The sequence below is a fragment of the Mus caroli genome, chromosome 7 (assembly GCF_900094665.2).
Source record: "Mus caroli chromosome 7, CAROLI_EIJ_v1.1, whole genome shotgun sequence".
In the NCBI taxonomy this organism is placed as follows: Eukaryota; Metazoa; Chordata; class Mammalia; order Rodentia; family Muridae; genus Mus; species Mus caroli.
This window is the reverse complement of record NC_034576.1, coordinates 48388816-48406182: the sequence shown is the minus strand read 5'-3', so window position 1 is coordinate 48406182 and position 17367 is coordinate 48388816. Positions and strand designations below refer to the sequence as shown.

The window sequence follows — 17367 nt, the reverse complement described above, 5'->3', positions numbered from 1 at the left end:
GGGATGGTCCCACCCACAAGGGGCCTTTCCCCCTTGATCACTAATTGAGAAAATGCCTTACAGTTGGATCTCATGGAGGCATTTCCTCAACTGAAGCTTCTTTCTCTGTGATAACTCCAGCTGTGTCAAGTTGACACAAAAATAGCCAGTACAAGGTCCTCAGAGGCAGCTAAGGCATCACCCTATATTGCATCTGCATCTGTGTTTTGAACTTGATCAAACTCAGCACCAAGTGAGACATGTACTGTTTTGAGGGGGTTCGGGACTTCTGATGTGAGAATCCCAGTGCCATCATCACACCACTGCTGTGCTAGGGAACCCAGGAGAGCATAGCCCAGTCCATAGGAAATAGTATCCTGTGTATTAGGTGGGCAGCCATTGGCATACTAGGACTGACTCTGACCTGTGTCCTCCTTTTATATGACATAGCCGTTCTTCTTCCTCTTTCTTTCTCTCTCTCTTTCTCTTTCTTTCTTTCTTCCTTCCTTCCTTTCTTTCTTTCTTTTGAAAATAAAAGTTTAGATGTATTTATTTTATTTGTGTGTGTTTGAATACATGTGTATACCATGTGGATGCCTGGTGCCCACAGAGATCAAACAATATTAGATCAGATTCCATGGGACAGGAGTTACACATGATTGTGACTCACCTCGTGAGTGCCAGGAACCAAACCCAGGTCCTCTGCAAAAGCAACAAGTGCCATGGAGCCCTCTCTCCAGGCCGCACGCCATTCTCAGATGATTTTCAATGGATTATTAAAAAGAGAACCGATGGGTCTGGGGAGATGGTTCTGTGGACGACAACAGGCATGGTGGCACATAACCGCGTCCCCACACTGGGGGATAAAAAGATCATCCCTGGGTTTGCTGTCCAACCCCCTGGCCAATCAATAACCTCTGAGTTCAGTGAAAGACACTGTCTCAAAAAATAACGTGGAAAAACAATGAAGAGACCCAACCTTGATCTCTGACCATATACACGTGCACACGCATGTATGACACACACAAAGGGAAGGAGAGGCGGGGCAGCACACTGCTGGGGCCCCCTCACATGTAAAGTACTTCTGTAGGAATAAGTTCAGTGAAGCCTAGCATGCAACGTGTGGCATGTAGCACGTGTTTGGAGCCTGTTCCATAGTCTAGGTGTTCAGCCTTGTCTTGGAAGCGAGCAGCATCCATGAAATGAGACCACCACACTGGGCTGTAACAACCTAAGCAAATAACACACACAACTCGAGTAAGTTCTCCTTAGAGTATCGGGGAAGAGATGTCTGGGCCTTTGCCAGGCTTCTCCTACCCAGCAGGCATGAACGTTCTGGCTCCAGGCCTCATCTACTCAACCCTGAGTGTGGCTTCCTCAGAGCAGTTCCCTTTGGCAGGGGAAGGAGGGCATGCCAGCTGCCCATAGTGCTGTGTCCTGTGGTGAGGTCAGCTCTGTCTTCCTCCCACCCACCCCCCATCCCTGCTTCCCAGCCCTGCCCCTGCTGACAGTCAGCTGTGTGTCTTACCAGGGCCAAGCACTTGGCCCATGCAAAGTGACAAACTGGGCCCTGAGGTCCTGGGCTCTTCCCCTCTTCTCCCTGCTCCTAATTGGCCTGGTGAAGTTCTTGCCCAATCAAGGAAGGGGTGTGTGTGTCATTCTCTCTGTATGTGTTTCTGCCTCTTGAAGGTGTGTGTTTCCCCATACCTGAGCCCCTGACCAGTACTACTTCCCTCCCAAGGAGGTGAAGCCCTCTCTTGAAACAGTGGTCTGTAAAACAAACTCTTAGTGTAAGACTTAAACATTGGCGTCATGGGAAAGTCAGGAATATTTCCTAATAAAGATGGGTTTTCAGTGTTTACGTACTGTTGAAGAAAGTGAACATAAAAGGTCCAGTGAGCCTGCTGGTTGTAATGGCACACCTGTGCTCCAATGCTTGGGGGAGTGGAGACAGGAGGATGGAGGTTTAAGATTATCCTTGGTTAAATAGTTAAGTTCAAGGCCAATATAAGCTTCATGAGAACCTGTTACACACACACACACACACACACACACACACACAAATCCCAAACCAGTAAATAGAGTCGTAAGTACATGTCTGCCAAAAGATCTAGAACAAATTTTTAAGTCAAACTGAAAAACAGTGCCAACAAAAAGCACCAGGTGATGTCGCTTTTGGATTTGAGCACTCACATGTTTTGATATTAACTGGTATTGGGGGGATATTAGCTGAGCTGTGGAGGGTTGGAGAAACAGTATCCAAAGAGAGGAAAGGATCCAGGAAGCAGAGCGCTTCGCTCTACCGATTTCATTGGTAATCAAAGTACACATTAAAACAGCGAGACACCATTTTGTGTTCAAATTAGAAAAGATTTTTTGAAACCCATGATGTTAATAAATACTGGTGATGTGGGAGAGGGGCAGAGATGCCCACAGATCACCAAAGTCATGTTCAAAGAGCATCCCGGCAGTCCTCACACAGTTCTCGAGCGTCTTCAAGATGGCTGTCCCCACTGGCCGGGAATCCCCGTCCTACAAATCTAATTTGAGAAGGTAATTAGAGGGAGCAGCAGTGGTTCACGCACAGAGATGTCCATGCTATGCTGTAGGAAAATGGAAAGTCAGAGACAACCTGAGCACCTGATAATGGCCTGGAGGTTCGGTCAATTGTCTCATCCTCAAAGTGCAGTTAGGCAGCCACTATAAAGAAACTGCTTAGCCAAAGTCTCCATAAACGAAGTGAGGTGACACACCCCAGACTTCTAGGAGGAGACACTTGCAATGTATAGAACTAAGTTGTCAATAGGAAAAGGCAAAGACCGACAAGGTGGAGAGTGTGAACATGTGATCCATGGAGCCCAAGATGGCGCAGACTCATAAAGGGAGCTCTTTCCCGTTAACAAGCTCTCAGGCTAAATGAATGTTGTCAGCAGAGTGTCAGTAGTCTACAGGGAAGGATGCAGAGAGACAAACTGTAAGATGCTCAGGGCAGTACCGTCTATAGCAGCAGCCATTTTGGTAATGTTGTATAATATCATATTGCAGATTGATATCTTTAGTTCAGTGGCAACAGTGATGAGCTGGTCTTCCCAAGAGTGTGGCTAAGTGGAACATACCTTCACATAAGGACAGGCTGTTGATGAGCTTGGTCTATAAAACATTGGCTCAGATAAATTTCTAAGTGTGAAGAACAGGTCATATAAAAGGTGTGCATCCGTGATGTGCCTTTGTAAGTCTTTAAGACAAACTAACATGAGTGCATATAGTGTTTATGGACATACACATATGTACACACATACATGTACATAGAAACATACAAGCATGAGAATGGTGGACACCAGCTTCCAAACAGTAATTACTGCCGCAGGGTGGCGAGCACAGAGGGAGGTCAGGCTTCAACAGGATTTTCTGTTGTTGTTTTGAGGAAAGGATTGAAGTGCTTGTGGAAAAAGGATAACTAATGTTCTGGACTTAGGTTAGCATGTCATACATTGCTTGTCATGCGTTTCTGCACACTAAGGTATTACAGACTTTCAGGTATTACAGACAGGAGTGTTCTTAAGCAGCGAGGTTGGAACCAAGTGTCTTTATATAGCCTAAGCCGGTCTGGAACTCAGCTTCCCAGGAGCTGGGATTAAGGATGTTTAACCATGAGAGTGTGTGGGAAGCAGTTATGGCTGTAGTAAGAAGCTGGTGACCTGGGCCAGGGTATAGTAGCAGCAGAGATGGAGAAATGTGAGAGACCCTGGGGTTGTTCGTGGTGGTGGAGTTAGCAGGGCTCAGTGGTTGGTATGCCTGTGGTGAATGAAGAGCCAAGGAGGAAAGCCATGGGTGGAGCATGAACAGCTGGGGGTGGGGGTGGGGTGGCAGAATGGGGTCCAGTGACTTGAGGTGGGGGGCAGGGGACGAGGGCCATGAACCTACCCTGTTATTGACCACAAGCTCTGTTTTCTTCCTGTGTACGCTGGACGTTACAGTGATGTCTGTGCCCTTCTCTTCCGCAGGGGACGAGTGCTGCTCCTGGGGCTGGAACGAACATGGCATGTGTGGGGATGGCACTGAGTCCAATGTCTGGACTCCAACTCCAGTGCAGGCTCTGCCACCATCACCATCAAGACTCCTCCTCGTGGGCTGTGGGGCTGGCCACTCCTTGGCCTTATGTCAGCTGCCAGCACACCCTGTGCCAGGCCAGGATCTCAAGGTCACCTGCCCTCTCCCAGATGCCACAGAGAACACTGAATCTCAGGGTGCCGTGGACAGAGACAGACTGGAAGGAGAGACAATCAGTGACCTCAACCCAGAGAAATTCTGACAGGACGAGAAATGGGGGGTGGGGGATGGGGGGGGGCGTGAGCGAGACCGTTCAATAAAGTGGCTTTATACCGACAGAAGATTCCCTGGAGAATCCTTCCAGCAGATTATGGGGTCAGTAATCTTCCTGTCAGCTTGAAAGGGGATCAGGAAGCCCTGACAACTGGGCAGGACCATGGGTCAGAACAACGAGGAGCTGCTTGCCCAGCACTGAGAGGCCTGAGCCATGGAGGGACATCCTTTCTACTCAGCAGATGTGGACGAGGGGTTCCTCACTAAAGGACGTGCAAAGGATAAACATCAGACGGAGGCTTCAGCCCTGCATGATGTCCACCCTGAGTCCCTACATGATGTCATCCCCATGGCCGTGTTTAGGTCAGAAGGTGAGGGATTGTAGGCCACATTTAGAGCAGCACACACATCCGCTCTGACTTGGGGGTTGATTTTCTGTCCAGACCCCATTGCTCTGTCTGTCTGAGGATACCAAGGCCCCATGTCAGGAGACTCAGAAGGAAAGGCACCCATGCCTTCATGACCAGGGCCCAAGCCAAGGCTGGGTGGGAAGAATGGAATGAGGAAGTGGAGAGAATGCAGGGCTTCTGGGGAGATCCAGCAGCGGAGACCCTAAGTGCAGACAAGGCTGTCTGGGGCCACTGTAGCAGGCGAACTGTATCATCTCAGAGCTGGGATGTCTAGGCTCCAGTAGCTTCCAGCGGTTACAGAATCCTATGACATTAAAGCGGGAGACCTCCCATCACCATAAAACCTAGAGGCCTCCAAACTACACTCCTCAGAGCCTGGCATGGTGGCATAGGACAGAGCTAGGGGGATCTCTGTGAGTTTAAGGCCAGCCTGATCTACATAAAACGTTCCAGGCCAGTCAGGCTCACATAGTAAGACACTGTCTCAAAAAACAAAACAAAACAAAACAAAACAAAACAAAACAAAACAAAACAAAAAACCCAGCAGCCTACATTTTTGAGAGCTTCAAATATCTCCTGGCAGACGGTGAGAAGCTTGCCCATCTCCTGGTTATGTTAGGCGGGGTCGGCTTTGTCTTTATGCTATGTGTTGTGCTCTGCGTGAGACTGTATTTGGTAAGTGGCTCCGTAGGAAAGCGTAGAAACTGCTGATCTCATCAACCGCTCTTGTTGCTCATCAGGAAAAAATGGAGGCTGAACCAGACAACAGTGGGATAGGAAGTAGCTGAGTGAGGAGAAGTGGGTTCAGGTCAGCAGCTTTGGAGGAAGTCCATTCCAGATGCCACAGGCCTGAGCCTAGACATGCCCTGCAGCCACAGTCTGACCTGTGGCCCCAGGCATGGAGTCTTGCTCCTAGCACTGGGCCCAAGGACTATGCCCTGTTCTGCACAACCCTACCTACAGACAACATTTGTACTGTGATCTTCTCTTGCTAGCATGGCCAAGCCCACAGAGATAGAGCAGTTACCCATTATGGCTTACAGAAGCAAGCTCAAGGTTACTGTCCTGTAGGTGAGAGGTTGGTAGCAACCAGGCCCCAAAGCATTCCCATGTGACCTGTTCTACCTAGACAGTTACCACTCACAAGGAGCCAACACCATCTTGCCCAGAGGCAAGCTACCTCCTGTCTCTTTCAGTGTGTGCTGGACAACTCCACACCCTGAGCTTCCCATGGAGCCCAGTGCCATGTTCATAGGAGATAGACATGTCCACATCCTAAACAGGGTCAGCGCACAGGCCCTGACTCAGTTCTTTGATCTAGAGCCTCAGACCTTTACAGGAGGGTCAGATCCTTCTGCAAGCAGGCCCTTGTAAGAAGAAGTGGTTCCCTGCCCGCCACTTTACCTCAGCCGCCCCCATTCTGCCTCTCCTGATGGCAGCATGGCCGGAAGGCATTTCTCCTCCCCCTGCTGCCTGGCTCTGATGGGTCAAAACCCCAGAGATGAGGAAGGACGGTTGATAAGTCGAGGTTGGTTGGTTGGTGGTGTTTTTCCTTCAGCCTTTGGTAGCTATTTGTCTTTCTTAGGTGTTGTCCAAGTCCCCTTTCCTGGCGGTCCATGAAGGAGCCAGCGCTTGGTCAACTCTAGAGCTAAGCAGAATGTAAATGAATGATCTTCTCAGGGTCCCCAGTGGTCATTGGAGTGCGACCTTGACTGAGCGAGCTCTGAGGTCCCCATCATTATCCGCTCCACTTTATTCTGTTTACAGCTTTCGGAGAACCAGTCTACAGGCCTCGTGGGCACTTGACACTGTCACCTACCTCACTCACCTGCTTAGACTCATTAAGGTCACAGGAGCCTAAGAAAAGAGCTCAATGTGATTTTGCCTTCGTTCCTCATCCTTGCCCCTCATGAGAAGGAAAAAATACAGCCCCCCATTGTATGATTGCAGGTGTTTGGCCAGGCCCTGGAGTAAGTGTCACCCTAGCACGCAGCAGCTGTCACCATGCCTACAGCTCACACCCACCCTCCCTTTCTGAGCACAGGTATCCATCTTCCCTTGACCCATCTTCCACCCTTGATTATGACAGCCTGAAGTCATGGAGCATAGCCTTGGATGGCGTGCTGACTAGTTTTATGTCAACTTGACACAAGCTAAAGTCAGCTGAAAGAAGGGACCCTCAATTGAGAAAAACACCTCCATAGACTGGGCTGCAGGCAAGCCTGTAGGGCATATTTCTTAATCAGTGATTGATGAGAAAGACCCAGCCCACAGTGGGTGGTGCTATCCCTGGGATGGTGGCCCTGGGTTCTATACGAAAGCAGGCTGAGCAAGCCAAGTGGGGCAAGCCAGTAAGCAGCACCTTTCCATGGCCTCTGCATCAACTCCTGCCTCCAAGTTCCTGCTCTGTCCTGACTTCCTTCAATGATATGGAAGCGTAAGCTGAATAAACCCTTTCCTCCCCAACTTGCTTTTGATCATGGTGTTCCATTGCAGCAGTAGAAACTGACTAAGCCGGGTAGCCTGATGCCTTAGCGAGTGAATCCAGGCCCGTAATAAGTCCTTTTCACCATGCCCAGACATCATCTACTCTGGGTGAGGTGACTTAGTGGTCATTCGCAGTTAGCCATGGGAGATAGTCGGGACGAGTTAGAAGTGGGTCCTAAGTATGACTGCCACAACCTCAGAGCTGCCTCCTGATTGGAGTCCAGAGGTGGGGCAGAGTAGAGGACAGGCGGAGAGGCTGGTGGCCTTTTGGAAAAGTAGCCGAGGGGGTGCAAGCTTCACCCACAGGGCAGCAAGAGTGGGTGTGTCCAGCTGTGACTCAGGAGAGATCTGGAACAACAGAAAGTGGCCCTTCTGTCACGACTGTAGACGCCATGAAAATAGCAGGAGGCAAAATCCTAAGAGCCGCGGGTTCAGAATCCAGGACTTTAATATTTCCCCAATCAAGGACCAGCCCCAGAAAGTCATTAGCTAAAAAACAGCCCGATGCGAACTCTGGAGCTTATGATCTTGAGTTCACATTTCACCGGGCTGTGCAGCTTTGGGCTAGTTGCCCCTTTGTACTTCATTGTCTTGGCTGTAATATGGGGTGATTGGGCTGTTCCGAGCTGGCATTGGGCAATGTGTGTAAGATGCATCCTACACAGTAAATCCCCGATGTAGGTTAGTTCCCCCTCTCTAGCTGTGGTGCTTCTACAAGTCTATCTTCCAGATGGCTTTGTGTTATTCAGTAAACTCTCATCTTCCTAGGAGATTCTTGGCTTCTGTCAACACCGACCTCAGAGAACAGCCCGGGCTGTTTCCCTTGTGTATCCTGAACTCAGAAGAGGATAGTGGTTAACCACCCTCAGTTAGGTGAAGCCTGGGTACCAGGAAGTGGAGGCAAGTTGTCAGGGAGGTGAGAGATGAAATAGATCAATCTTTGCTACCCACCTTCAATGCCCTGCCCACCCATAGGATCACAGACTTCAGGGAGGTGACAGGGAGACTGAAGCCATAGAGAGGGCTGACACCTTTGTGCTGGTGGCCCAGAGCAGCATGCTGCCTGCTCTGACCTCATCTTAAAATGCTCAGAGGTTGGCGGTGCAGCCTTTGGGGACTCTTTCCACCGAACTTTCTGAAATCACTAATGGATCCGGAAGGGTCAGAGCCTCCATTCTACCCCTCACCCAAACCTGCAAATGAAGATTCCCAGAACCGACTCCACCCTTTCCCAGGTGTGTCGGGCTGAGAGAAGTAGTCAATGAGGTTGTCTCTAGACAAGGCCTGGGAGCTGGCCAGGGCACCCAGACCTGACCGTCAGACCCAGCAACAGTCCCAGCAGGGAAGTGCCTGTGGCTGCACAGGGCAATGAGATGCTCTGACATGGCTTCCTGCAGAGAACCACCAAGATGAGTCATACAACCATAGCAGGTGAGCCCCACAGAGCATGTGCCAGACATTATGTCAGGGCTTCATCCACCTCTGAAGAGATGCTTCCTTTCCTTGACCCAGCGGAATCTGTAGCCCTAACCTGCAATCCACAGAGCCCAGCAGCACCGCAGCTCAGAGGACTACCGTAGTAGCCACACCCACTTAGCAGAACAGAATGGAGAAACAGCCTGGAGGCAATAAAAACTCAAAGCACTCCTTCAGATCAAAAGTCAGCTCTTTATTTCCAGGGCCAGGGCCTGGGAAGGGGGGGTTGCTGTCTTTTCAGGAAATGTCGCACTGAGAGCTCGAGATGTTGCTATTTTTTTTTCAACTCAAGCATGTGTTTTTCAAAAATATCATCTTTACACACACACACACACACACACACACACACACACACACACACACTAATTTTAGAATCAGACCAAAGCCAAGCTACTGTCCTCTGTTTCTGTTGGGAAAATACTATATTTATTCGAGATGCAGAAGCGGGTCTCTGCAAACCTCCAATCGCTTCAGAAAAACAAATCTGCTTTCGACTAGACAGAAACCATGTTACAAAATTTATTTCATGCTCAAATCTCTTTGCATAACATTGGGCATGCAGTTTTTTTTCTTTATTTTATTTTCTTTATTTATTTTTACTCTGAAGTACTAAATTGCATACAGTGCCAGTTCTCGCCTTGATGAAGGTGGAGGGGAGGCCACCCCTCTGGTGGCCCTGGACTGCAGGGACTCTACATCCTGGCTTTAGAATGACACTGGAAAAATCCATATGGTGTAACTATGAACAATTTGTTATGAAACTTGGTCACACTGGAGCTACACACCAAGATGAGAGAATCAACCTAAACTAGCCACTGTCGGGGTCTTGGGGAGAGGCCCGTTGGGTCACAAGCATGCCAGACAGAGGTGGAAGAGGGTGGCAGTGTGAATTTCCACAATCCTATTCAGAGCAGAGTTCTTGGTTTTCCACGGGAGAGGTGGGCTATGAAGGTGAGGTCAATGTGACCGATGACTGACTGCCGTTTTGGAACCTTTCCTCTAGGTCTTGTGTACAAAAAGCAACCCACTCTCCAGCCCCATCCTTGTTCCCTGACCTCCCCCCCCTGCCCCGCCCCCACTCCCAGAAATGTACAGGTTTCTACCAAGCACCGGTACAGTTTGACTCCAGACACCATGTGTCGAAGAGTGCTGAAAGAAAATGAGGGACTCTTGCTTTTCTCTCCATTGTTGGTGATGGTTAGGATGGTCATACAGTCACAGCAGGGGCTGGTGGGCTTGGTTTAGCTGCGTTTTTCTGTTTAACTTCATGCAAGTCATGCTAAGGCTCCCCTTGAACCCCCTCCCCAAATAAAAGGTAACTTCTAAAAAAAGAAAACAAAAATGAAAAGAAAGAAGGGCGAATCCTCTACGGTCAGTTACCATGGGCCGTAGAAAAAGCTACGTCCGTCTTAGTACAATGCCTGGGCCACTCGGACTCGTCCGGCAAACCTGCATGGCGTGAATTTACTCTGTCCGAGGGTGAGGAGGGGCTGCAGGTCCACCCAGATGCTTAATAGCCACCAGTGTCCTCGGCCAAGCCGCCTGGTCAAGTCACTCTCACAGCCTCTGTCGGCATATACTTAGCAATGACAGGGCTTTCTTTGCAAAGATCTGTATGTAGAGAATACAATTAACACTTGAGCTCCTCTTCTCGCCGTCCCCTCCCGCTCGCTCGCTCGCTCCGCACTTAGTTGTTAAGGAAGGAAGAGGAAAGGCTGAACAGCCGCATGCAGAGGCAGGCAGGTTCTTCTCCAGCTGGCTTGTTTCCCATGCAGCGGACCAGCCTAGCAGCCTCTTTCTCTTCCCTCTTGGGGGGGACAGGTGAAGTCCCTACTTCTGCTCTGCACCTGCAGACCTAAAGGGCTCTGAATCAGCCAGAGCAAAGCAAGTTCTTGTTGCTATCAGGAGCCGTGAGAGCCAGGCTGGATGGACACAGATGGGGCCTTCACCCTTGGTGCCTCCCAAAGAGTCCAGCACCCAAACCCAGGTGGGTTCTGAGACTAGGGGTCACCTATGGATGGGGCTTGTACTCCCTAGAACTACTAGGAAATGGGGTGCTTCCGTCCCACATCCCCTCGACTTCTGGAAGCACAGTAGAAATACTCTGCCCTCTTAGGCCACACCGACTGATCCAGGATTCAAGACAAGGGGGTCAGGCAGCCTATGAGACCTTGCTGGGCAGGGCGCAGCCGTGAAGATCGCTTCCCCCTACTCTTCAGGGTGGACCCCTGCTCCTGGGCATTCTACAGGCTTTACCAGGGAATAAGCCAGTTGCAAAGAGAGCAGCAGCCCCATCCACGCCATGGATGGGGCTCCCCGCAAGGCTGGTAGCCCTCTGCCATGCAGCACCATGCAGGAGCGGCACACCGCACTGAGGTCCAGGGGACCTCAGGCAGGGCAAACAAGCAGAGACCAGCCTGAATCAGATCGGCATAACTAAGCAGTCGCGCGCAATCCAAAAGACTGTCCCTCATCTTAGTGGAGGCTACCTCCCCTCTTCTAGACCTGCCTTGGATTCTTGAAGTCTAATGTTTCCGTTGGGTCTGATTTAACCATTCCCGACACTAGGGTAGTTGACAAAGGCCAGCTGGGACTCTCAAGAGTGTGACTCCCCTCTGGCCCACCCTTCTCCCTGTCATGTGTCTGTGTGAGGTGCACAGGAACATGCATGAACCTCCCAGCTAATCTGCTACACTGAGGAAGGCCCAGGCCAGTGCCTGCAGCCCAATGTGGAAGGTTCTGAACGCTTCCCCAGGCAGCCCATGCTAGACCTCTCCAGATGCTGACTGCAAGAACACCGCTAGTCACAGCCTTCACTGGCCACAAGGGGGCACTGACTACCTCCGGGGCAGTAATAATGTGCTCTGTCCATGGAAAGAGCTATACAAGTCCTGTTGTGCACACTTCGTCTTGGCCAAGTTCTCTGTCTGCCACCCCCAGGATTCTGACTGGCACACCACTTTACCTCTTCAAGGATAGTGGCCTTGTCTCCCAGCTCCAAAGCCACTGTTCTATGAAGCCTCCCTTTCCACTGGCCTGCAGGTTTTCTTTAAAGGATACTTCTTCCATAGCCGAACCTTAGACTAAACTTCACAGGATGGTGGCCAAGCCAGTAATTCCTCCACAACTAGAGGCTAGGAGAGAACACTTTACCTTTTTGGACATGTTCTGCCCCACTGGAGAAATCTGAAGGAGCTGAGACTCCACCCTGCCTCCATGAGTACCCCTTGGCTTGGGATTACAGACCGTGGCCACAAACCCTGGACAAGCCTCTTTCTACCATTGAGCTGAATAGCAACCTACAGCTGCCTGGGCCTTGGCTTCTCTCTGCCAGCTTGCTTCCATCCCCCTTGGAGAAAGAACTCTGACCTCTAGAGGCGAATCTCCAGGGGAATCCCCCCCATCACCCCCTCAATGTGCCTACCTACCCCTCAGCACCCCTTGCCCGCCGCCCTGCCCACCCATCTGCAGGAGCGCAAGGCGGGCCCGGCCAATGCAGAGAGCTCCAAGTTCCTCTACATACCCTTTCTCATTCCTCCACCAGGTGGGCACGCGTACTCCCCGGTTGATAAGAGGAAGCAGGGTCCGTATCTCTCGCGGGTGCCCGAGCGGGTAAAGGGCAGGCCCTCATCGGGAGTGAGGGCCTGGTCTATGTGGGGGCAGTCTTCGTTCGCCAGCGCGGCCTTCGCCACCTCCCCATTCAGTTTGGAATCTTCAAACATATAAGCAGAAGCTATTGAGACACCGAAAACTGTTTAGTGAGAGGGGGTGACAGGCCGAAGGTGGGGCATTCGACAAAGGACTTCTTGCTCCTGAGGATAGAAAAGTGGGTGTTCCATGGAAGGGGGGTGCAAGGCTGGGGTGGGCTGCTGACGATGCAGGAGGGAGAGAGAGAGACTCCTAGGTTTGCTCAAAGTTTGCAAAAAGATGAATTGGTGATGGACCTGGCGTGTGGTGCTGGGGTCAGGCACAGGGCCCAAGGCAGCGTTGATGAGACAGAATGATATGATGTATTCATGAGGAGGGGGTCAGACACACAGCTCAGGGAGAAGACAGACAGACAGACACTCAGAAAGGCAGCCTTTCAGACCCCTCTGCTTCTAACCAGCACCAGGATGCTTCCCAGCAACATCCAGGCCCAGGCCCAGCTAGACCCCATCTGGTTCCCTCCACTCCGGCCATGCGGCTTCTGAGTTTATCCTTTGGTTCCTGGTATATCCATCCCCCAAGTCTGACTGCCCAGCTTGCTCCTCCCACCACTCCATGTAGGACCCAACTTGACCATTCAGATGCCTCTGGCTTCTCTGCCCTCAGAAGGACCAAATCCGGCGCCTCTTTAACTTTATCCCAGACAGACTAGGCTCACTCACACCTTCTCTCCTGTCCCCACAGGGACATGGTCTAGTTCCTCAGATTTGCCATCCCTCCTACAGACCAGCCTGGTCATGCATTTTAGACTGTCCCCCATCAAATCCTATTTTACCAAGCTAAGTCCCAGAAAGACTAGACTGGTCACACCTCTGTTCTGTCCTTACAGGAACCCGATCTGAGACTGTACTCTGAGACTGGGCTTCATTTCACAGCCCTCTGAAACTCTGTCCTATACACACACAAGAGGACCACACCTATACTCTCTCTACAGAGACCCAATCATGTCCCTTTCATTTCACATTCCCTGCACAGACTAGGCCTGGTCATATATTTCCCTGCCGTCTGATTGCTCTATCCTATCATTCATGCAGATTAGCTTCCCGTGTCACCCCACAGACCCAATGACATCATCCCATCTGCTCTGTCCCTATGCAGGCCTACACTGCTGCTCACACACATATCAAGCAGTCCCTCCACAGACCACTCCAGGAGACCTGGTCAGCTCGCACAACAACGATATATGCATATGCATGAGGCTGTGATCGTTGGACAGGGATGTGGGAGGGGCTCACATTCCTGTCCTTTCTACCAGTGTGGCTGGCCAAGCAGAGCAAATGGATGTGCGGGAGACGACAGACGCTGGTGGCCTTGGGTGGGTGGATGGGATTTTGGGGCTTAGCTTCTGCAGTGGCTTTAAGAAGGAGCCTGGAAGGAGGTCTCAGGGCGACATGTATGGTGGAAGGGGGCAAAATGTGGCCACAGCCAAGCACCCTGGCCCTCCTAACTTCAAGAGCAAAGGTTTAGAGGCCTTTAGCACCTGGCAATGGTGGCTCTGACTGAGCTTTGTCCCCCATCTCTGTCCTTCTTGGGGACACTGCTAGGGTAAAACCCAGTCAAGCACTGCACCTATGGGAGAAGCCTCGTGGGAGAGCCCTTTGGTGAGGGAAGAAACCAACCTGGGGAATGCATTAGGGGAGGCTCTCGGAAAGAACGCTCCCTTTGACCCTCTCCCGTGATCCTGTTCACATCATATAACTACACACAGGAGTGATCCTTCCCTGTGCGCGTACACATGGCACGCACGTGAGTGGGATCACCACCCGTGGACAGCGTGGCACTACAAAGAGGCAGTCAGTCAAAAGAGAAATGGACCAATCAGGTTTATTCATAAAGCAAATCCAAAAAAAAAAAAGTTTCCCATCATAATTTTGGAACTTAAAAAAGTCTGTCGTACAAGACGGCAAGGCATTTCACGTACAGTGCATTCCTTGAAGATCCCAGGGCCTTCGATCCTGATTGACTCGGAACCAGAAAGGCCAGCTATTAGGGAAACTCTGGCACCATGTGACAAGCTGGGGGCTGCCTAGCATATGGGGTGTGTCTGTGGGACACCTATGTGCCCACAGACCTGCATATTCTCCCTTACGTTCCATTTGGCTCTTGTCTCCCTCATGGAGGGTCTGCAGGCTGGGAGGAGGATGCTGGGGAGATGAGAAAGTGGTATGGTGGGGAAGCGGGGGCCGGAAGCTGGGGTCCACATGCCTTGCATGGGGAAGAATGGAGGCTCCCAAGTGCATCTTCTCCAGCTGGCAAAGATGCTCTTGTGTAGATGTCCATAGCCTGCTCTTCTTGTCCAGAGGATCAGATAGTGACTGCTCTTTCCTGTCTCTGCCTCAACAGAGACAGTGTAGCCTGAGACCATCCTCTCCTCTGGCTCCGAGTCTCTGCCTACATGCTCCCTGCCCCCTGGGGCTCCCACCTTAAACTGGAAAGAGTTTGAAAGTGGGGCAATCCCTCTTGGGAGGTCCAGGGACAAGGGACAGTCATCTGGGGTCTAGGAGGACAGGGTGATGGGCAGTTTCCAGGGTATCCCTGGAGCCTGCTTTTTCTTTCTGCCTCAACCCTGAGAAAGGGTCTATGGCTAAGTGGCTGATGTTTCATCTGCAGTCGATGATGCTCTCAGCAACTAGGCCATTCCCTTCCTGTTCCAAACGCCAGTGCAGATGGCCAGAGAGAGAATAACCAAAGAGGGCCAACTGTCCAAACCGTGAGAAAGACCAGAGGTACAAGACCTCAGAGTCCCCACCCACCTGCTCATCTTTCCTGCTCAAGGTTCCTACTTGTTTTTGGAGAGCTGGGCCTGCCTCCTTAGCCCAGGGCCCTGGGACACCATACCCCCAGGCCTGCGATGATGGAATGGCGACATGGTCAGCGTCTCAGAGATGGTTTCCAGGCTTTGAAATGAACTGAGATGAACGTCTGTGAGAGGGTCATTTTTTTTTAAACTTTGGAGCAAGGAGAACCTATGTGACCAGGCCCTCTGTCAGCAGGCTGGCTTTTCTGGCATCTCTAGACACTTCTGACGTACTTACTGTTCACACCAGCAGCGGGCGCCACCAGGCGCACGCAGGACTGGACTGGGATTACATGGGCTGAACATTGCCTTGGGTTTGCCCCGAAGGGGTCTGCCCAGCTTCGACTCAGGGGAAAACATCCCAGGCTAAAGGGGGACAAGCCGTGAGAGGCACAGTCATGGGAACCAGCACACTCAGGCAACAAAACACGGAGAGAAAGGGGGATTAGTGGTGGAGAGAGAGAGAGAGAGAGAGAGAGAGAGAGAGAGAGAGAGAGAGAGAGAGAGAGAGAGAGAGAGAGAGAGAGAGAGAGAATATGAACAACACAGAAAAGAACACCCATGCCTGGCCTTCAAGATTTCTTCATTTCTCTCCTCAGATCTCCCTTTGCCCACATGGCCAATGTGGACTCCACTCTGGGTCCACACTGCCAGCCCTGCCTTGTGGCTGGGTTCTCTTTGGCCACCTGTCTCACCCCATCAATTCTGCCCTCAATTCTGCCACCTTTCCGACCACCCCAGGGTCTAGCACTAATCCCAGGCAGCCACTGCAGCCCAGGAGAAGACAGCTGGGAGCTGGGGGCCGCAGCAATAGGGGCTTTGGATTCTGATGCTCAGAAAACAAGCGACTCCTCCAAAGACCACTGAGGCTGCAGCAGGTAGCTCCTATGGACGGCGGGAGTGGGGCATCTCTGATACTGTGCTTTGGCTCTGCACACCCACAGGCAAGAAAGAAGCCAAACCTGCCTCGTGTATCCCTCTGTGGGGGACCTGTAACCCTGGGACCCCACACCACAAAGGTCTGACTCACCAGAGGAGCAAAGACACAAAAGAATGGACATGGCAGGACAGGGGACAGCAGGCACTCCAAGCTGTCCAGAGCAAGTGGTTGGCCCCACTGTAAGCAGGGAAGGAAACCCCCTCTGAGAGGACAGCAGCTGTTCCAGGGACCTCAGTCCCTGAGAATCACTCCCCGTGCCTCCTAGCTCATGGCCAGGTGAGACCTGAACCCTTGGCAGCCCCTCAGGACAAGATCCCAGAAATACTGAGGCCATTCAAGCCATGGCCCAAAGAAAGAGATCACAACATCCCTGGGACGGATGGACAGACAGACAGACAGACAGACAGACAGTGGCTTCACTGAGAGGTGGAGGTGAGGGTTAGGAGCTGCTGACCCAGCTGGAGGCCTGGCTGCAGTGCCCAGCCCAGCACTCTTAGTCCCTAACCTAAGAGTTAGAAATGGAACTAGAGAAAGCTCTGTTTGGGGGTCTGTGTGACTGCCTCTTGCTGAAGGACCCCATAGGATCTCATCTCATCTCCCATATTCCCATGGGGCCTAGTCTCTACCCATCACATCTGCTTTCTTACTCTCTGGCTTCTCCCTCAATCGCTCACCTCCAGCCCTTGCCCATCCAGGTGTATAAGGAGAAAGGGGTTAAAGAGGAAAGGAGCCTGTGGTCCAGGAATGGGTGAAGACAAGCTCCAGGGACCTCATATGCTCCCGCAATAGATAGCCCTGGTCTCACAGGCCAGCATCTGAGGTGAGCAGTGTTCTGGTGAAAGATGAGGCTAAAGGTGGGACTGGAATCTTAGAGCCGAGGGGTTGGAGGCTGAACATCAGAACAGCACCAAACAGCAAGGGAAAGTGGTGTGTGTGTGTGTGTGTGTGTGTGTGTGTGTGTGTGTGTGTGTGTGTGTTTTAGAGATAGGGAGCTTGAGTTCAGACAGCTAGTCATAAGACTGCCCAAACCAGAGATCTCTGAATTCCTGAAATCTGGAGCCAGGGCAAGGTGTTTCCCAGGCAGGCCTGCTTAAGGCTCAGCAAGGCTAAGGAACCCAGAGGAAATTTTACAGGAATTCGTAGGCTTTGCAGATCTGCTGCAACATGCGGAAAGGGCTAATGTCCTTAGGATTAGCTCTCTCTCTCTCTCTCTCTCTCTCTCTCTCTCTCTCTCTCTCTCTCTCTCT

The 17367-nt window shown here is 51.4% G+C and overlaps 2 protein-coding genes across 5 annotated transcripts in view; one reads left to right on the top strand and one right to left on the bottom strand.

Annotated features, from left to right (window-relative positions):
* Sergef (secretion regulating guanine nucleotide exchange factor) overlaps positions 1 to 4377 on the top strand; it is a 203174-nt gene extending 198797 nt beyond the window's left edge. For 2 of the 3 annotated variants that reach the window (XM_029480146.1, XM_029480145.1), the window contains one exon: positions 3984 to 4320. In XM_029480146.1, coding sequence (XP_029336006.1) covers positions 3984 to 4291 — 308 coding nt within the window. In that variant the 3' untranslated portion in view covers positions 4292 to 4320. Of the gene's footprint in view, positions 1 to 3983 lie in introns of all 3 variants that reach the window. The other variant, XM_021168201.1, reaches the window with a different exon arrangement.
* A 4696-nt stretch (positions 4378 to 9073) lies between these two features.
* The window catches only part of Kcnc1 (potassium voltage-gated channel subfamily C member 1), a 41795-nt gene continuing 33501 nt past the window's right edge, over positions 9074 to 17367 (bottom strand). The window contains exons 3-4 of one of the 2 annotated variants that reach the window (XM_021167847.2): positions 12199 to 12387; positions 9074 to 10286 (exon numbers count right to left, since the gene is read on the bottom strand). In XM_021167847.2, the coding sequence (XP_021023506.1) occupies positions 10222 to 10286; positions 12199 to 12387 (254 nt within the window). In that variant the 3' untranslated portion in view covers positions 9074 to 10221. Of the gene's footprint in view, positions 10531 to 12198; positions 12388 to 17367 lie in introns of both variants that reach the window. The other variant, XM_029480081.1, reaches the window with a different exon arrangement.